At 36.5% G+C, this 22082-nt stretch overlaps 1 protein-coding gene across 1 annotated transcript in view; it reads left to right on the top strand.

The window, feature by feature from the left end:
- Nucleotides 1-1158: 1158 nt before the first annotated feature.
- LOC120348541 (calmodulin) overlaps nt 1159-22082 on the top strand; it is a 31376-nt gene continuing 10452 nt past the window's right edge. Inside the window, exons 1-3 of the mRNA XM_039418696.2 lie at nt 1159-1179; nt 19966-20085; nt 20423-20453. Coding sequence (XP_039274630.1) covers nt 20083-20085; nt 20423-20453 — 34 coding nt within the window. The 5' untranslated portion in view covers nt 1159-1179; nt 19966-20082. The remainder of the gene's footprint in view (nt 1180-19965; nt 20086-20422; nt 20454-22082) is intronic.

Here is a 22082-nt window from a genome sequence, read left to right as displayed (position 1 = left end):
ACAGATCTGGCGTTTCTACTCAATGCTATAATAATTGTATTACCTGTTTATCTATTATTTCTTGGTGTCTTTCAATGCCCAACCTCCAACACACCACCTCTGGATCTAATTGAACGACAGTGTTAGTAACTAGACTCCAGCAGTTTACACAGTCCAGCATTTCTGAACTTTGTTTACCTAGCCAATCGTGGATACCCCACGAGTTATTATAGGGGTTGACCACATGATCTCTCTGTCTAATGAATGCTGCCGAAGCCATGATAACAGTGTTCTGAAAACTTAATTTCCGACCTTACAAATGTAATTAGATATTGAAACTTGGGTGTCGCTGTTCAATAACCAGTTTTGATTCCACGCGACTTTCTTTTTCCAGTAAAATGTGTGCTGAATTTTGTTATTTTTTTTCCTTATTTGGTATGTTATTTTTTACTGTATAAAAAGAAACAAGAGAGCTACGCACAAATATATGGACACGTTAGACCAGAGCGAATCAGTCCTTACCGGTACCTTTAACGCTACCGGTACCCTCAAAAAAGTTCTGAATTTCCAGTAGCAAGAATTTTGCAGAATCAAAACGTACAGCCAGTCATGACACTGACTAAAATCCGTGTTCCCATGGATAAAAAATAATACAGCAAAATTTTAGACGAAATATCAAATTTCATAGAATTCACGCAAAATTTTGAAATAAATAAAAGTAATAGCCTTCTAGCGAAAAAATTAATCTTTAACCACTTAAAATTTCAAAGCAATTGGTCCAGTATTCGAAGAGAAAAGCGACTTTTTAAAAACGTGTCAAAGAACAAGAACAACAACAACAACAACATAATATTGAAACGATCGTTATGGCCACTAAACGTGTCCAATAAACTTGACTATGACTATGATAATACACGATACAAAACATTGTGGGAAGTGAAAAAAGTTCACGCCTCCCTCGTCAAGTCCACGCATCTGAAACAAATACTGTACCTTATTACTAATTCAATACTTGCTAAATGGGACGAGTTGTTTTGGTTTGCCCTACGATTAAGCCATCTTGTCGGGTTTCCTCTCCCCGGGATAAATATGTGAATTTTATCCTCCCTATTTGACTCTCGGTCATCGCCCTCTAGCGGTTATATTATTTTGAACACGCAATTCGCGGGGGCCACTCGATCTGGTGGAAATTCTGGAAAGGTGAGTACCATGTTTTATTGCATTATTCCTAGGCTTACCATATTCCTGAAGCAAAAAACCCGCTTAGTAATAGTTTACACATTTCGCATGCCATTGTGGGTAGATTACGGGTATCAAAATTAGCTGTAAATCCTATTAAAATATCCTCTATCGGCCTTCGCTTCAAATACGGTACCTGTAACTGAATAATGGAAATTGTTCAGCTCATTGGAAAACTTGCACTTTGTTTACGGCTTTAATGCTTCAACGACAGTACAGTTGGGTGTTAAATTAACGCATGGTTCATACTTCCTGTCATATGGCTATGACATAATAATTTTTCTCTCTATCTGAACAAATGAAGTGAGACACAAATCAGTGGTAAATCGGCTGCCTCAATTTTGTAATAGTATCAAATAGAAAAATTATTTATGACTATCATACTGCAAAACCAGGACAATTTAGTCTATCGCCAGGACGGTCGAAAAACCGGGACTGTCTCGGCTAAACCGGGACGTATGGTAAGCCTAATTATTCCTGAATTTTACAAGATTTTGACCACACTTTGGAAACACGTTTACAAGACTCTTCGCCGTTGTAGGTAAACAGTAAATGAATTTACCGCTACCTCATAACAGTTCGTTCCGGAGCTCCCGCCATCGTACCGATAACCACAACCAGACTACCATATTCATGTCGTTCAAGAATACGGCAATACCGTGTTTCCTTTACCATCAAGTCCATGCAACCGAAACAAATAACTGGCTAATCGCTACCTGACAAAGACTCATTTAGGCTTTCCGTATCAAAAAATATTATTTTTTTGGTATTACATCTGCACTTTTTACAGTAGACAGGTAGAAAGCAAAACAAAAATTGAGTTTTTAATATTATATTCATAATTATATTCCTGTATTCATACCTCCACTGCATTTCAAATCTTTACTTCCTTTGTCCACTTTCCTATTTGGACATGCAGACATGCTGACATGGGCTTTCTCTGTTTTTACACTTGTTCAAATCAAGACGAAAGCAGGGAACAAACTTGATGTGCAAGATCACATGAGATAAATTAGTAAGCGCATTTATGTCGCGCACGTGAGAAGTGGCAGCTAATTTTAATGTGTTCCGAATAGCTCGATGCTATGTTCGTCTATTGTGTTTTTGGTTTGAAAAGTGTTGGAGTCCGCGGTTACTTCAGAAAAGCATAGGGGTCTGCAGGCACATAAAGTTTGAGAACCACAGGTCTATATTAATATATGTATATCGTTTGAAAATATTAAATACACTGGAATAATATAATCGTATAATAAGTGTGTGTTCACGAATGTTCTCTGACATACTTTGTGGTCACAAATATTCGTATGATTAATTTTATAGGCGTTCTTGAGGAGCCTCTGGCAGTTGAAAATGTTGATTCGTTTGGGCTTCGCTCCACCAAAAATTTTTGATTTGAAATATTCTAAATTAATACTTTTTTTGGAAACCCGCAATTGCTGACCGGAATTCTACATAGTTCCAGTAGCGCTTGGCATAACTCGCTTTTAACTTTTCTCGGAGATGAGTTTTAATTAATTTTGAGGGAATACTCGTAACTTTGTTTAGATATCTTCTATTTCTGATTGAGAGCACATGTAATAATTCTAAATGGTCTTAGCTCTGTATTTCATTGGTTGTCCGTAAATCTGTAGCCTTGCTCAGAGATGAGTCTTCTTCACTTCTGAGTGAGTGCCAGTATTTTTGCTCAAAGATCAGTCTCTTTTACTTGTGAGTGAGTGCCCATAACTTTGCTCAGACATAAGTTTCTTTTATTCCGAGTGAGTGTTCCTAAATTTGACTTTGCTCAGAGATAAGTCACCTTTACTTCTGGATGAGTGATCGTAGTTTTGCTTAGAGATGAGGCTCCTTTTACTCCTAAGTGAGTGCCCATAACTTTTCTCAGAGATGAGTTTTCTCTACGTCTGAGTGAGTGAGCGTAATTTTGCTCAAAGATGGATCTCCTCCACTTGTGAGTGAGTGCTCATAACTTTGTTCAGAGATGAGTCTGCTTTACTTCTGAGTGAGTGCCCGTAACTTTGGTCAGAGATGAGTCTGCTTTACTTCTGAGTGAGTGCCCGTAACTTTGCTCATAGATGAGTCTCCTTTACTTCTGAGTGAGTACCCATAACTTTGATCAGAGATGAGTCTGCTTTACTTCTGAGTGAGTGCCCGTAACTTTGCTCAGAAATGAGTCTCCTTCCCTTTTGAGTATGTACTCATAACTTTGCTCATTGATGAGTCACCTTTACTTCTGAGTGAGTGCCCATAACTTTGATCAGAGAGAAATCTTCTTTACGTTGAGTGAGTGCCCGTAACTTTGTTCAGAGATGAGTCTCCTTTACTTCTGAGTGAGTGCCCATAACTTTGATCAGAGATGAGTCTGCTTTACTTCTGAGTGAGTGCCCATAACTTTGATCAGAGATGAGTCTGCTTTACTTCTGAGTGAGTGCCCGTAACTTTGATCAGAGATGAGTCTGCTTTACTTCTGAGTGAGTGCTCATAACTTTGCTCATTGATGAGTCACCTTTACTTCTGAGTGAGTGCCCGTAACTTTGGTCAGAGATGAGTCTGCTTTACTTCTGAGTGAGTGCCCGTAACTTTGCTCATAGATGAGTCTTCTTTACTTCTGAGTGAGTACCCATAACTTTGATCAGAGATGAGTCTGCTTTACTTCTGAGTGAGTGCCCTCAACTTTGCTTAGAGATGATTCTCCTTTACTTGTGAGTGAGTGCTCTTAACTTTGCTCTGAGATTAGTCTCCTTCACTTCTGAGTGAGTGACCATAACTCTGCTCAGAGATGAGTCTTCTTTACTTCCGAGTGAGTGCCCATACCCATGCTGATCGATGAATTTACTTTACTTCTGGGTGAGTGTAAACTTGCTTTGATCAAATTATCTTTAGAAACATCTATTTTAGAATCTGTGTGTATTTTCGTATTTATTACATTCGGATATTAATACTTCACACTTTTCGGGCGAACTTTGAACTCCACAAACTCTTTGATTGTTCCAAAATCTCACTAAATTAACCCTCAATTAGCCTCTTCACCAGTGATTTTTGCTAATGTATCATCTATCAGTATTAAAAGGGTTAATATCCTACTCCCGATTCCCTCGAGAGTTCCGCTTAAATGTCAAGGACGCTACGAGTCTTTACATCATGTTTAAGAATACATGTGAACGTCGTGTGTTTTCTGATGCTTTTCTCATCACTGTATATAGTACTGGATGCACTCGAGACAATAATATATGTGTTCGAAGCAAGGTTCTGAGCCCTCAACTAAAAGTGGAAAGAGTATTGATAAAAGAGCTGCAAGTTTGCTCAAAGCCAGGTCCCGAGTCCTCAACTAAAAGTGAAAAGAGTACTGATAGAAGAGTTGCAAGTTTGCTCAAAGCAAGGTCCTGAGCCCTCAACTGAAAGTGGAAAGAGTACTGATAGAAGAGTTGCAAGTCCGCGAGTACATTTCATTTATTCTACCGGTCCGCCAGGGTAGAAAAGTTGGGAACCACTGTACTAGAGTATCTGTAATCGTATAATGCTATCGCAAGGGTGTAAGTTGTTTAAGTGTGTTTGCTGCAAGACTCGCTTGTTATATTCAATATGGTGAAGTTCACTCAAGTTCAATGATTAGCCTAGATAGATTTATGAAGAAGTGGCCACTTGTGCCATTTCAGCCAGCTGCTGTAGCTCTATAGAATACCGGGGATGTGGCGAGTATGCCATCTGTGACCCCAGCTCTGTTTGCACTGCTAATATGATGCCCGTCCGGGCGAGCATTCAAAATTGAACAGTTTTAATTAGACATCAGTGTGAGGGGGGGAGGGTACTTTTGTATTCTTGGAAGTAATCATTTGTATTCTAAATTGGGTCATATTCAAAAAATCACACAGTTGGTCATCTACAATTCACAGACACAAAGATTCGTGAAGTTTATTTTTGGTCTTGAATATCAGACTCCAAACGCTCAAGCCATCATGGCAAGCTTATCTCTGATTTATATCGTAATAGTGCCCATATCATATATTGTTTTTTATCTCATATTTTAAAATGGGCATTTTTCGATATAATAATTATTATCAATCATTTTTTTTTTGGCCAATTACATCTCCCGAGATCTATGAAAGCAGGAAAATGTTTACCAGGGAAATGTTATCTATTCAAAATAAATACCACTTTGATCAATTTCATAAATAGAGATTTTAAAAATGCAAAAAAGTAAATCCCAATTATCTGAATTTTTAGAATATATTTTTCTCAATATAATTTCAATAGCTCTGATTTTAAATTTTGTTTAATCTTTTTTTTTATATCTTTATGATTTCAATAGCTCTGATTTCAAATTTTATTTAATCTTCTTTTTTATATCTTTCTAATAAGCTCAATATAACTTTTTATATAGCCTATCTGAAAAAGTTTACTCAAAAGAGTTCTTGAATATAAACAAATTTAAAATTTGTTAAAACTTCATTTTTCACATTTCCAGTTTGATCTATTATGTTATAAATAACAGTTTTGTGCGTTAGGTTCCAGGCTTTGTGTTCATGAGATAGAGGAAGTGAGGTCATATTTCAGGAAGGGGACAAGACACATTGCACTGCTGTACTGCAGAGGTCAGAAAAGTCCGTTTTGTTTATACTTCGATAATATGATCAGCGCTGTGCATTAGTTTTTAAATTGATTATATTCTTGATTTTATGAACTTTTATTTGGAAAATCAGAGGAACAAACAAATTGTTGTTTTTCCTAACTTTTTATGCATTGTTTGTTGAACATCACCAAATTAAATATTTGATTTTCCAAATTTGAAAATATTATATTACTAATTATATCATTACTTAGGATAGTACCGAATATCGTTGCATATAAGCCGATCCTCTGAAAACGGCCTTAAAATGGTGAATTTATAGAAGTTCTCGTATAATCCGACCTCACACATTGTACACTCTTATCGTGGGAACGCTTAGTTGTAACTGTTGGAATTAATTCAGCATAATGTCATTTCGTTTGAGTGCGATCAGAGTTATGCTTGTATAAGCCGACCCCTTGGTTTGGCAATTTTGTTTGAGTTTTAAACTCTGCCTATATGCGAGGATTTACTGTAAATTATTTGGTTTTAGGCCTTCCTTGCTGTGCACATAATATAGAAAGTAGATCATGGTTTTTAGGTTCTGAAAAACTGAATTCAAAGGATTTTGAATGAAGCAGACTGAATATTTATTTACTGTCTGAATCAGTTGTATTGAATATGGATAATTTGTTTTGGGACGAATTTAGAATATTATTTTGTTTGAAAATTTTGTCTTTTATTAATTTAACTTTTAATTATTTTGAAGAATTTGCTGAAAGTTTCTGATACAGAAAATGAAAAAGGAATGATAAAAGTGTTGCAAAACAGAATATTGGTCGGCTCCCAGCAAGGTCCTCCACCTCAGACCAGGGCTACTCAACTATTTCCACCAAAGGTCCGTGTACAAAACTTAAAAATTACTGGGGTGTGCGGTCTTTCATTCGACAGCTTTGAATGCGACTTTCTCAGGCGGCTAGCGATTATTCGCTAATCAAAATAGCGCTTTTCTCATTGTATATAATCGCATGTGATAAAAGGAAACCTTCACGTATACCAGGTGGGCCAATGATCCAACATAAAGAATCAGGTGCGGTCCAAATCAAATACTCAAAAGGTCCGGATTTGGACCGCGGTCTGCCAGTTGAGTAGCCCTTCCATAGACTACAAGTGGAAAGACTGTTTTTGGCAATCAGCCAATCACCGATGTGCCAGTAACTTTATTTTTGTTACACAGGTTTAATAGGAATGCAAACATCACTAGCGATCGTACTTAGTGCTTAATAGGTTTATTTTTAGTGCTGTAAAAGGCTTTAAATGTCGGCCCTCAATTTTAAAATTTCCACTCGGCATTAGAAGCTAATAAAATATTAATCTCATGATGCGGGGCTGGTAAAATTTTTCAAAGCAAATAAACCTCACCAAGTGTGGTATGTGCTAAATCTCAGTATTTTATGGTCAAATTATTTATGTGGTATGTTTGAACAATGATAATTTTTCTGTTGAATATTAACAGGCCCCGCCCAAGAAAACAAACTTTAGATCGTGCGCGTTTGAATAGCTTGCTATTTGTTGCTTAGAAACGAGTATTAGGCAGTTACCTAGCACTTTGTTTGAATATGAATACTAAAGATAGATTAGGTGTGGTAGCGGTCAGGGACCGTTTATATCCAAGTCTAGAAACAGGGATGCCAAAAGCCAATCTATAAATTCTTTTTTAATTGTTCTGTTTGATATGGTATGTTTTTTATTTTAAGTATACAGTAATTTGGAAGCTCTATACTAGACTGCATAATAGCACCTTTCATTTTCAAAAGAATGATTGAAAATTCGTTTATATTAAATTCATCTCTTCAACTTGGCCTAATTTACAGTGTGTCCATGAAGTACCTTTACAATTTCAATTTTGTTATGTCAGTTCTCAATATATCTTAACCAGGTTTGTTGTTTTTTAATCTGTAATCGTTATTATAAGTATTTTTACTTCATTTCTTACATCTGTGAGGGCCAAAACAATATATAATATCGATAAATTCTGTTTGTAATTTTAAAAATGTTTTGGCTTTATGGGACACCCTATATATTAATATAGGTACTATGATATATTTGTATTCAGTGTTTGAAACATTTATTTCAAAAATGTATTCGGAATGGTATATTATTATATATAGGGTTTGTATGGATGGAATTGCTAAAGATAGATTAGGTGTGGTAGGTTTTAGGAGGCTGTTTAATAGTACCTCAGTTGTTTTGTATTCTGGGGCCTCTTGTCTTCTTGAACAGGATATCAAAAAATGATCTGAATAATTGGTGCGATATTTATAAAAAAAATAAGCTTCAAGTATTTCTGAAAGTGTAAAATAAGAAAATTGATCAGAAAACGGTTTTGCCAAATTAATTTTCATTTTCAATGAGTTTGTCTGTTGATCGTGACCCAATTTATTATAGGCTACTCAAATTTCATAATTGGAAATAATAATATTTGAAAATGTTTACAGAATAGTAGACACTTCTATTGTTAGTGCTTTTTCAGCAGGGTGAAAATAAACAACTGATTACTGATGGAGATCTGTGTAATATCTGAGTAATTCCAAGTTTAAAATTCTGGGAACAGGGATACAAATCAATTGAATATTTAAATTCCGTTTTGAAATTTTCTATATATTCGATATAGTATATTCATGATTATATTATTCGCCAAGGCAATATAAAGTATCATGACACAATAAAAATACAGAAAAGAGACTAATGTAAATCGTGCAACAGGAGTCACGAGGGGTCTTGAAATTCTTGAAAAATCAGCCATTATCATTTGAAAAATTGGAATTTTTTAGCATTTCATAACGGGTCTTCAAGATGAGGAATTGACTTCATACTTCTCCTGACAGTGTAATGATACAAAATTAATCCAAAACGGTTGTGCTAATCTTTTATTTTGGGGTTACTTGCTTATTTCATCAATTTTCATCAAATTTTTTAACCGTGCAATTGGTGCAAATTTATCTAGTGAATATGGCTCAATTTAGAGAATATTCAAATCTCCTATTCTAAATTATATTTCCCCCAGATAAAAATCTGCACATGTAGCATTGAAGTTAACTGAATTTATCCCCCCCCCCTCTCCATATTTTATTTTGAAAATTCTGACCCCGAAATTGATACATGAAATCTGTTAATTTTCTATTAATATTTAAAAATTCCAAACACACTTTCAATTTCAAACAAGAAATTGTACCCCCCCCTCCCCAAATTCTCCTCAGTTCAGCATATGTTGCTTTTCTATCAATAGATCAATGTAATGAGCCTTCCTGTCTACTTGAGTTTCCTGCTGGATTACACAATTGTAATTAGAAGCTAAGCCAGTCATTAAATAGGAATTATTGAATATATCGATTGAAAAATTGTTCCCTCCCTTATCTGATTGTGTATTATAATTAGTGTTCCTTTAGGATTTCCCTCACCTAGATAGTTGATCTGACGGTTGATGCTCAAATATACACGGACACCGATGTCATATAAAAGTGCTCCCAAATGGTATAAAAAAGCATTCTCAAATGGTATAAAAAGTGTTCCCAAGTGGTATAAAAAGTGTTCCCAAGTGATATAAGAAGTGAACCAAATGGTATAAAAAATGTTTCTAAGTGGTATAAGAAATTATCCAAATGGTATAAAAAGTGTTCCCAAATGGTATAAGAAGTAATCCAAATGGTATAAAAAATGTTCCCAAGTGGTATAAGAAATTATCCAAATGGTTTAAAAAGTGTTCCCAAATGGTATAAGAAGTGATCCAAACCTTGTACGCTGGGTTTTGTACATTTGTAATAGTTCATAATAAGTGAAAAATATTAATAATAAACAACAAAAATACAAATTTTCTCCCCAAAAACATTCAAATTCTTTCCCAGTTAAATGTTGAATTAAAGCTCTCAAGATTCTAAGTCAATATTCAAGAAATGTGTGAGAATTATAAAATTATTTGATTTTAGCATCCAGGATTCGACTTCTTTTATGCAATTTGTTACAATCTTCCAAAAATAGAAGTTTCAAATCTTTTAATCAGTAACTGTCTTTATTTAAACAAAAAACGACACGATTTTATGAATGGAACCGATTGTTACCATATAAGGGAAGCATTTATGACACAACAAGTTAATGATTTATGACATCACATTGTAATAAAATCATGATCAGATATGGCCAAGCTAGCTTTAGAAAAGTCTCTCTTATATTAGAGTGTGTTATAATGGCCCTTATCAATTGTATGTTAATTGAGTTTTCCTGTTATGTCAGTTGTTGCCTACAATGTAGTTTTAAACGATGAGTTTCTTATAGACTTGCAATGACAGTCATTTTTTTCATTAACTACTTGACAAATTGCTTTGAAATTTTCAATGGTGGACGTGTTTGTCGCTATCAGGCTATTACTACCGGTATATTTATTTCATTTCTGTAGGCTCTATTGGATTATTTTTTTTGGTGTGCAGTAATATCATCAAAATTAAAATTTGTGCATCTTGTGGCAGATCCCTGTTCCTCATTATCTGGTGGTCAGGCGAAGCCGTGAAAATTTTAGTACCAGTAGTCTTCTGTGAAAGATTGTATACCTGTACTACTTCGTTTTGGCCTTCGTATCCATATTCTCGAGCATTGCTCTCTTGTTATTACCGGTAATAACTAACGAAAAGACAGATCTCTGAAGTAAGATCGTATCAACATTTATTACTAAGCAGAGGATGTTGTAATCCCAACAGTGTTGCAATCTGCTATGTGGTTAATTATCCAAAACCCCATAGAAGCATTTTGATTATTTTAATCGCAACCACGGCGAACTCTTTCTGAGGTTACAACCTCATGGGGATAGGATTAACGTGCTTGTCGTAGGGTGATTCGTGCAGTATATTAGGTTGGGAAATCCCACACCTAACCATGTGCAGTGCCTTCAGTTTAACAAATTTATTTCTCTATGAAGAATGTATTCAAAGAGTTAATCAGTGTTTCTTTTTCAAGATCCGCGAGCCAGAGAGTCTCAACACCTGTGGCCACCTCCTATTCTATACCAATAATTATTTTTGCTTTCAACGAGTTGCAGAGTGATACATGCCGTTCATAAAGTTACTAATCCCTTACCTATGGATATGTGATGAATTTTGCTAAATCGCAATTATAGTTTTCTGAAATATAGCTTTCTAAGGGTACAGATATTTGAAGTTACTTAGTCAATTCACCATTTTTGCTTATGTTCAATTATTATTTACTGTATAACAAGGATATTCCTGGTTCGTGTTGCAGATATATTTATGTATAGGCTGGATAGGATTTACATATTTATCCCCGGGAGGAGGAAAGACTATAAAACACTTCATCATATGGCGAACCACGGCTTCTCGTCCAGTTACCTTACCAGTACATATCGGGCATGAGATTAGTTAGTCAGTATACATGAACATGATGGTGGAGAGAGCGGTAACCGACCAGCAGTTACAGGAACCACCTTACCTCGTTGAGGAGTCCAACAATCAATCCTCTCACACATAATTATACCAACAGGATTGAAAACTGCGGGCGCGGTATGTGTTCTGTGTTCACTCACTTATTATTTCTGTCTGCCGTTCACATGTTCACGCTGCTTCTTGTCCTGTAATAATTACCGTATTTAAAAGACGCTATTATCCCGACATGTTCACGCTGGTTCGAATGCTGTGGGGATAATTATGCGCGAGGGGATTACTGGATTCGTTAGCGCCGCAGGGTGATTCACGTAACCGTTCAATGCTTCTCCGCTGTCCATATTGGGAACAATTAACCAGTTGGCTATTTCCACAGGATAAGTCCCTCGTTAGGTTCTTAATTAAGTCTTCCGATCTTATCTCCGAAGTATTTAGGAAGAAATCTTATTTACGAATAAACAATCTTTCCCGTCAGCAACAATTTTGAAAAACACCAATCTACGTTTTGTTTTGCGCTTATCTATGCTTATATGTCCCGTGATGATAAGATCTGTAGATAATTATCAGTCGCGCGAGACATGCTCATTATCTTTCTATGCTCTTGCCCCGGCGGATACGTATTCGTATATTGTAAGGATGCTGTAGCAAGATTAAAGATAACTATCCTAAGTGATTCAAGAGTCTTGTATGTTGTAGCATAATAACACAAAAAATACATTTCTGTCGGTGTGCAGCAAGACTGCTAAATCGTATAGAATATATAAATAACGCGGGAATTAATAATAATCTGCTTCCAATCGACTCCTCTGGATAAATGCGAATTCGTATTGACAAAAAAATCCATTTTATCGATTTTCGTATCCGTAGGGTAATTATTATGTAAAGTGGTATTCTTTCATCGACTTTCCTAGCTATGTGTGCTTTAGGATGTCCGCCCAGCGTTTATCTGAACTTAAACTCGTGCTTTGAGTCCTTTTTAAAGCCGAACCCCGGATTTTTTACGAGCAAAGTCCAGGTTTTAAGTACAATATAAAGTCATACCTACGTGCTGCTGACACCTAAATTCCCAACAGGCGTCGTTCAAAAATTTTCCACTAATAGTGAATAAAGGTCGTGGACGCAGAGTGATTGCGAAAACCTGAAACCATGGTTTAAAAATAACGAATCCGAATCAGACACACTGTTATGCTTATTTGTCTCGTAAATATAAATTGGGATTTTTCCCGGTACCAAAATGTCTTTTCGACCATAATGGCCCGCAAATGCGGGGCAATTTTACAATTTTTGTCACAGTATGTAGCAGAAGGTCCTGAAACGAATGCATAATTCAAATGCCATGTAACCTACAGATGGCAGGTGCTCATCAATAAAATCGCAAGCGCCGTTCTGACTTCGACAGCAAAGGAGCTAATTATGGAGAACCCGGCTATTTTCATAATCGTGATCAGCTTAAGCGGGAGCCTGCGTTTCCTCGGAATAATGGTCAAAGCGATGTTCCAGTGCGATTGTTTCCAACCTTTTTCGTTGTATTGCTCTCTTCGCCTATTTTGAAACTTTTTATTCCCCCTCGCTATGCATGAAAAGTGATTCATTTATTCAATCTCTTATGGACCCTTAGCTATTGTTATGCTCAAGTCGTACTCCCGCTTTTGTACAATTCATAATGTGGGCTTAAATGAGTATTATAGTAATAATACAGAACTAAGAATATTAGTGATACCACAGCAAATAAAAAGCAAAGGTTTGAACATTTGCTGGTATTTAACAATCCATCAGCCTTTCACTTGCGAATCCGTTTTTGTAAAACAGGAAATGACCTGATAGTTTAATTATTCAAGTCCACGCATCTGAAACAATTAATTGGGTATATATTCCCATATCCGACATGAACTGGTAACCGGACGAGAGGCCGTGAGCAGTCCTATACCTAAGCTATTCTCTCCCCCGGGATAAATATGGGTATTTTGACATGGAATTGACATTAATATTACTATGTTCCGAGAAAACAGCGCCAATAGCGCACTTAGAATTTAACTTGCCATTGGAGTTCAGAGCGCACCGAGCGATTAGTGGTGCTGTTGCCGAGTTGATGTATTATTCAGTCCATTCGTTTTAAATCTTCAAATATTCACGTATGCGATCTTTTATGCATATCCTCTGAAATCTGCATTCTATCGTCATAAAACGTGATCGAATTAGGATGTGTGTCTACATAATAGAGTGGCAGCTGGTGCCTAGCGACCACTTTTTGATCGATAGTGACGAATCAATACAGTAATTCACGCCTATTATAGCTTCACAATGCTTCGACGGTTTTATAGGCAGCTAGTAAAATCGAAATTTAGAACGTACATATGTGGTTTTTGAGGAGAGAAAAGGCGGGAAACATCGCGAGTTATCGGCAATTTAACGCCAGTTTGAGTCCATACATCGGGCCTGGCGTGCGTTTAAAATCAAAATTACCTTCCCAAATCTGATTTTGTAGGTCAGGCCGCTTCATATTTTTAGTTGTATTTGGCACGATTTTTTCGCCAACTCAAACACGTTTCGCTTAAAATATGAAGGTAGCAAACAGACGTTTCAATATTTTTGCTATTCCATTTGAAATGGAAGTTGAATCGATTTAAAACATTGAATAGCTTCACCTTTCCACGGCAATGGCAATATGAAATGATTTGAAAATGTTAATTTCCTTGATTCAAAAAAGCACGTCCTACTTTGAAAAAGCCTGACCCGTTCCACAACCTAGCGCACTTGTGTACAGTTCTTGTTGAATACTTGAAAGTAATTCGGTTTCGACGTGATGACACTTTTGTTTAGATTGCTAGAGAGGCATGATATGTAATGGAAATCGTAAATAAATTACCCTGTCGGTATTTATTTGGGACGTCGAAAATCATGGCGAACAGCACTTATACAGGAGGTAATTGGGAGGTCGGCAAACTTTTGGCGTTCGCGGGCCAAAATTAAAGGTTGTAAGTCATTGGCCTGCTATAGACCCACATGTTAGAAATAGGGATGGCTTCAATCTACATTCGAATGGCCTCGACGGTAGAAGTCTTTTCGGCGGTGTATAGAGACAGTAGGATAGAAATGAGGATGGATATCTGATACCTGTCGCTATTAGAAAGTTAATACCCCGCCACATTACTAGCAGGTGTGATTTTTAACGTAGCAGACTCGATGTGTACTCGACAGATTTGAAATCCCTCGAATAAATAATACAAATTGATCAATATATGCTCATCAAAAGCAGTCATTACCGGTTAATCCGGGTAATTCTTCCGTCGATTTTCAAAAGCTTCCATCTTGCTCTTCCCTTCATCGGCAGCTGGGATCAATACACCATAATTACTACCCGCTGTTTCGTCCGCGTCTGTCTATAAAATATTAAACATGTGGCTCCGAAAAAGCTTTTAAAAACTCGAGGGTAATCAATTCCGCGTCGTATATATACATTTATTCAAACCCTTGTTTATTTATATTTGCGTGTTCTGGGCGAAGCGAGCTTGTGCTTTTAGATTGGAGAGTGAAGTGCTGACTTTTCTTTGAGTAAGCGAACGCGAGTATTTCTTCAATTCTACTACAGCTTGACTTAGAGATCGTTTGGGAATACTCATATCTGGTAGTGTTAAAGTTTTGTCACTGATTTTATGGCCTGTTCTTTGATTCGTTGAGATACCTCACGTTTAGTTATTGTCTCACCTTCTAAATTATCCTAACTTACGATAAACAAGAGTAAAAATAAACGATTCGAAAATTTGGCAGGAAAATAATAGAATAGCACCCCCTGTTCGTATAAGCTAATTTTAATGGGTACTATCTAATATGTTGAACGACGAATTATTCGACCTGTGGTGCGATGCGTTTAGGTATAAAGTTGGAATTTTAGAATGCTACTTTATTTCGACGTAACTTCTATTTAAAATCAGTGTTATGTTTTTTGTGACGTGGCATTCATCTTCATTCCGAGCTCAGACAAGCGCAATGATTTTGTGTATCGTAAAGCCCTGATTTAAAAAAAGTGTGGAATCTTTGTTGCGTAATGAAATTATTGTATATCTTTTTTATACTTTGAAGGGTTTTACAATGTTTATTCGAAGAAAGTGAATAGTTGCAAGTATTTTTGAAGATCGGAAATTTTTCAGCGCAGATTTTAAACTAAAGAAGCTCGCAATCTGTCTATCAAAGTATCTTGCAATCTTCAAAACTCGCGATAGCGCTCTTTAAAGCTTTTTGTTTATTTGTTTGTTTAAATTTTGCCTCCTTTGTATTCGTGTGGAGTATTTTGGTCCACCCTTACTAGTGGTAAAATAAATAAATAAAGCTAACCGCCGGAGCTTATAAAAACACTGAACGATCGTTTATGTGTTAAAATTCGTTCCTGGAAGGCTATTGAATACCGTCGAAGCGGGATATTCATCCATACAGATTTTTATATATATTTATTGTGACAGGGCTGAGTCTTCGCGGCCAAATATAATAAGAAAAGGTGAAAACTTGATTGAACTGCTCCAAGCCTCGCTTCAATCGCTTATTTGCTGGCTCGTAATGCACCACCAAAATTTTATATAATTTCAATAGCTCTTGGCGGTTCCGTGATCGTTGATAACTTTGCTATCATACATATGAGTCACTTTTACCTCCGAGTGTGTGCTGGTAATTTGGCTCAGAGGGAATTGAAAGGGTTTTGGATATGAGTAAGGCTGTATGACCAATCTCCCCTAACATTCTAATTTTATCTAGGACCTTCTTTAGAGAATATTGCACAAACTTTTCTTTTATTGATTAATAGAAAAATAAGTGGCACGGAACTCAGCGGCGAAGTTTCATGTCACGTCCTGCGTAATGTATTGATCATTAATTTGGCGACTGATGGGAGCCGGTCATTTATAAATAGTTGTTTCGCTTTAAGACTAAAACGTTTTCTAAAATTAAAGTGACCGAATATGGGATTTCCATATCCTGCGCAATCAATTTCGCATGGAAATAATTCTTTGTGCTCAGCGGGTATTATTATTTATCGAAGTGGCATTGTGTCTAATTACTACTCCGTTTCCTGCCTTTGTGTTGGACGTTGTGGCGCCCAACCTTTGTCGTAAAATTTGCGATTTTGTTGCGATTCGCAATTCGCGAGTTTGTGTCATTTGCGGGAATAACTTTTATTATAAATTATCAATAAAACACCCCTTCCCAAAAAGCGGAAAAATACTGATAGAGTTGCAAGCAAACACTCACATTTTAAATGGTGATTTTTTGTCATGGTGACGTTAAATGCGAGAATTGAAGCTTCTCCATCTGTGCTGTCGGGGAAGCAGCTAACGAGGCGAGCCGACCCGACTCAGCCTATTCAATGCGTATTGTTTGCATGCTGAATAAATTAGCTACTGAATCGCCGTGCTATTTTGGGAGCGTGGTGGTTTTAGATAGACGAAATAAATGTTCGTATTGTAGCGGTTCGCCAAGTATTTGAATATTATATGAAAACACAGTTTGGAGAAAATACGACGATCCATGATATTTTACGAATGCTGACATTCATTATGCGGTGCGGTGCACTTATTTTGAACTCATAGTCTTCTGATTTTTGGTGTACCACTTTTTCTTACAAAGCAGTTACCCGATTTCCCATTAACCCGTATTTATTTCACAGTGACTTAATTAAATATAGCTCTTCGGGTCGGCAGCGAGTGCTGGCTTGTGACTATTATTATATCAGTAGCATTTCCTTGTTAAAGGGCGGTTATGGATGGGTATCATGGCGAATGGTGTGTATATTGGGACATTTTTGCGAGCGCGTTAAAGGATATGTATCATCGCGTTTATTTCTAAGGCAATGCTGAAGTCGGAAGATTACGGACTTGTAGTTCTTTACGTATCGTTAGATAACGGTAGGCTCCTTAGATAGGTTATTTTTCGGAGCGAAAGTCGTGAATAAACGTCGTACGAAAACTTTTTGCTCAAATTCTCCCAGAGTGAATTCATCCAAGTGCGACGTGGCCGTGACTTAGCTTAGAGATGCCACATTTTCCAAGTAATTACCGGATTGAGAGAATTGATGTATTCTGATCAGGAACCGGCACTGAGATTATCATCGCATTGAAATACTAGTGAAATTTCGCGTATGTAATGGAGAATTAAAAGACCCAGACGGCATTGTCGACATTCGATATAACTAGTTTGAAATGTCGAGGGATTTTAGGTTTGTGACGCAACAGACTTAAAAAGAATTTGGAATGATGCCAGATACGCGTCATGTTACAGTTTTGCAACAAGACGGGTGGCGAATTGTTCTGGACTTGTCTTTCTCTCTCAAAGCTCAAAAATAGGGCTGTGCAAGTTCAAGTGACCTATTTTTGTATATTGTGTTCATGTCTCTTGAGAGGATTATCTTGAAATCGGTTTTGAGGGATTTGGTTTAAGGTTTAAATTGTTGGCTTAAAAATAAATACTTCCTCGTGAGCTCGATAAAGATTGAAAAGCCGGAAATGATTGGACAAACGCTTATGTCATCAACTCTTCTTGTCGTGCTACGCCGACCGGCATTAAAGTTTTTCGGTCTTGATATCGATTTACCAATAATATATTATTTTTCGTGTCGTCTGTCTCTGACGTTCAATCGATAAAAAACCAAATTCGGCTTTTGCATTTCTTCAATTTTGTGTTGCGTGGAAGAGAAACGTCCCACCCAATCGATTGGATAAACTCGTAAGAGAAACCATGAAAAATCAAGAATTTAACTGGTATTAATAGATTTCCTTCTTAGCTTATTATGGATATTTCGTATTATCGACATGGGATAATAAATCGTATCAAAATTCAATAATTCTGGGTATAAATTCAGCGACCGTTCCCGGCCGAGTAGAAACCTGGCATCCATTCGAGAGAGAAGCACGGTGAAAAAGGCGCGCTAAATCCATGCGTAATGTCGTTTTCCGTCTCACGTGAATGAACCGACCAATCAGAATCGAGCCCGCCTCGCCCTCTCTCCTGCGTAACTTTTGCGTGAGAATGGTCGAGCTCGGTTTGATTTTGGGTTTCGTTGTGGGATGTTTGTTATTTAGGGGAGATGTTTTATTTTTTTTTTTGTCAAAATTTCTGTGGTACACTTGCATTAGATAGCCAGGCGTATGAAACGCGAATGTTAGCGCAAGGCGTCGCGTAAAATACGCCTGTATCCCAGCAACGCAGTGGCATTGTGGTGAAATTCTGCCGTGCATGTAAAACTATTTCAGCCAGTCTACGCTTTTAGGCAGTTTAGGTTTGCTGACGGAAGTGGTATATAAATATTCTTGAGAGGTTTGTATGAAAGCGATGTTAAAATAGAAGGACGTGGACCTGTTCAAACCAACGCCGACGTAATGTTTGATAAAATGGCGACGGTTGGTCCTTTTTCTTTACACATTACGACGTTCTTCTATTCGTCTACGCCCAAACCGTAACGGTTACCTGTGCCATAGTAACAGGACGTGCTGGTCGAGTCTCGAGGAAGCGTGGGCATGAGTGAGAAACCCTAGCCATGAGTCTTGGTTCAACTTTTATGAGTTTAGTAGTGAGTTTTTCATGTTGCTAAAAAGCAATTTATTCAGATATGGAAATATTTTTGATAGTTGTACAATATTCAGATATTGTTTTATTATAATTGCTGAAATCTTGTTTGGGAGACATGTCACACAGCATTGTTAATCTTTCAGTTCTCCTCTCCAGTACACAGTATGGTGCATAGTACAGTATTATATTCTTGACTGATTGCTGGATTGACTTATTTTAGTTAAGTTCGACCATTGGTCCTATTCTGTTAATCCGTCAGGTAAAATATATCATGGACTAGTCTATTTTAAGTCGTTTCCAAAGGGTAAATGTGAATTTTGAAGTCTTCATACAGTCATAGATTACTAGGACATACTGCTTACTTGAACCTTACTTATGTTTTGAATTTACGAGCTAAGGGTAACACCTTTTTCACCATTGCTGATTACGCTGAACAGTTCTCAGTTTTTTCATTTAATGTTTTATTTGAATGATTAAGGTTGCTGAACTTCTAGCGATGCCCGGTTACAGTTTTCTAAATCTACCACGCACATTGGGACAAATTATACTAGCTAACTAGTTAACCCATATGTGACTCGAAGTCTCGAACCAATAATTGTTTAATCAAAGAGGCCATGCGTTGCCACAGAATTAGTTTTATCTCTTTTCCTTCAAGTATGAATCTTCTTTTTCTATCCATCTCGTATATACAAATGTTAATTTCATCGACATTAATACCTTCAAGTTTGAAATCTCAAGGGAGAAGTGAACCAGTGCTGGCAACGTTGCCGCCTATGCGAGCGAGCGTTAACAAATGTGCCGTGTCATGGTTTATGTATAGCTTCAAAATGCCATGATAGCCATTGATACACCAACCTACTTTGAAATTCTTTTTAAAGTTGTACTACTAGTCTGAGGTGGTTGCTGAATAAAATTTTGAAAGTGTGATGATATACCGTACTTCTGTACCACAATATATTTTGAGGGTTCTAATTTTTCGACTTATTGTCCAATAAAATTTCTTATAGCCTGTAGCTGGTCTCACAGGAGTGAATCCTACTTCTTGATGTCACAGGGTAAAAAACCTGGATTTCAGTCTTCAATCAGCCATCCCACCCAGTACCCAGTGATAGTACCTATATTACCGTAGTTCCTAAGATATCAGAGAAAATTTGTGCAAATCTGCGTGGTACCAACGTCTAAACATATTTTTCTCATCTTTTCCAGCAATATTGTCTAGTAATTACTTTGGTAATAATAAAGTATTGTCATCAACTTCAGCATCTGAGGAAATAGTCATTCATCTTTTTATTTTCCATCCTATATCACAACAAATTTTATAAAATGGTAAGTTTTGATCATTTATTCTTTCAACTTGTATTATTTTTGAAAAAAATTACGAATAACCTATTACGAAGCAAACCCAAACCCAACTTTACTTGGCTCTAAATATGTACGAAACTGAGCTAAAAAACTCAAAGCAGCCATTAATGCACTAAAGTTGTAGTCAGACCAACAAATATTTGACTGCCATCAGATATTGTTGTTCGTTTCAACTGGTCTTTCTTTAGAAATATTTTGATAGGCTTAGCTTTTGTAGTCAAATATAATCATAATTGAGAAATTTTGGAAAAAAATTCACACAATTTTACGTAAAATTTAATTTATTTTTTCATATTTTTAGGCCGATCAGCTTACAGAAGAACAAATCGCAGGTAATTATATTTTTGAATATTCATTTGAAAATATAGAACATGGGTTTTTACCTCGCCGTCATACTTGAACCCCCTTGGGTGAAAAAAATATCAAAATTTTTATATAAAGCTGGTCATGTATTTGCCCACAACAAGGCAAGTCGTAAGCAGGGGTATCTGTGTGGCTAGATTGAGTTGTATTTGTCATTTAGATGAATAAATGAATAAACTTCTTCGATTCACTCAGAGCAAGTGTCCACTTAGCTGACATATAAGTTTAATATTTAGCTTTGTATTTACTATGATATACCTTCGAACAGAAAATGGTGTGATCAATTTTGAAAGTGACTTAGTATAGGTATTTAGATAAAACATATTTTAATGATTAACTATCTGTTAAGCTAGTTTTTATATGTGATTCCTGTCACTATGTGTACTCTATTGGTTTGGATTCTGATTCCACATACTTCAATCTCGTTGAGTTTGTTATTTTGATTCAAAAAGTCAACACTTGTGTCTGATATTTGTTAATCTTTGATTTTATGGAGCCATTTTCTTGACAGTTTTGTGATCCTCGCTATGAAAACACTATTCCTACAATTTCGATTTCAAATGTTCCAAATTAATTTGATTTGTGTGAATGCAAACAAGGTAGTTGATGGGACCATCTGACCATCTTTCTAGGCTTAGCAGTCACTGGGTGGAGGGTAATTGGGGGTGGGGATGTCGCCACCGTAGAACCAAAGTAGGTCACATTTTAGGGTTTTGTAAAAATAACATTTTTTTAATAGTTTAGTTCTAACTGTCAACCACAAAAATGGACATTCGGCACAACCTAAAATCAAAACTAATACTGGTACAAATTTGAAACTCAGACCGAGAGATTTCTTCATAATAATAGAAGATTGAAAAAGTTCATTACTGAAAAACTTGGCGTACGCGATATTGGTGTTAATGCGGCGATACAATAATTAACCCCTGATTCGTGCATAGTTAAGGTTTGGTGCTCTAACTTTAGGCCATCTATGAATCGCTTATATGATATTTTGTAACTTTTAACAAAGCTTTCTCATTTCGAGCTCTTTCGAGCTCTTTGTTGGGCATGTGTTTCTTTACTTAGTAATCTAAAAGGATTTTGCAATAATTAATTGATAATCAGCTTAGTTACCAAAGGTTTCAATCAAATATTGAAAGAATAGTTGTTTGCTTTGTGTCTGAGTCTTTTGTAACAAATTTATTGAATAATCTCTTTGAAAATGTGTGTAGTGGCTTTAGAAATTCGTTGCCGTCCCGCCCTATTTAGGTAACATGGTAATTTGATAAGAAAAGATTTGAATGCTTGGTTAAGATTGTTTTCTTCAATTTGCGGTTGCCACGAAGTGCAATGCCACGTTCTCACGTTTGCTCCTTGTGAATGCCGTCTGTGCGTGATTAATTTTCCCAAATACCGGTAATTTAGCCTTTCTTCATGTGATGTAACGGATCATTGCACTTGTATATTCTTTTGTCGTATTTTGTTCCGATCTGGCGACCTAATTTTGTTCAATTTTGTACTAATGTGAAATCTTGGGCAAAATTCTTCTGCAGAATCGGCAAACTTGAGTCGAGACAATTGCTCAAAATATCGGAATTTCTAAAATTAACGATTTC

The sequence above is a fragment of the Styela clava genome, chromosome 1 (genome assembly GCF_964204865.1).
Source record: "Styela clava chromosome 1, kaStyClav1.hap1.2, whole genome shotgun sequence".
NCBI classification, from domain to species: domain Eukaryota; kingdom Metazoa; phylum Chordata; class Ascidiacea; order Stolidobranchia; family Styelidae; genus Styela; species Styela clava.
The sequence above is the reverse complement of the archived record's forward strand: the minus strand, read 5'-3'. Positions and strand labels throughout refer to the sequence as shown.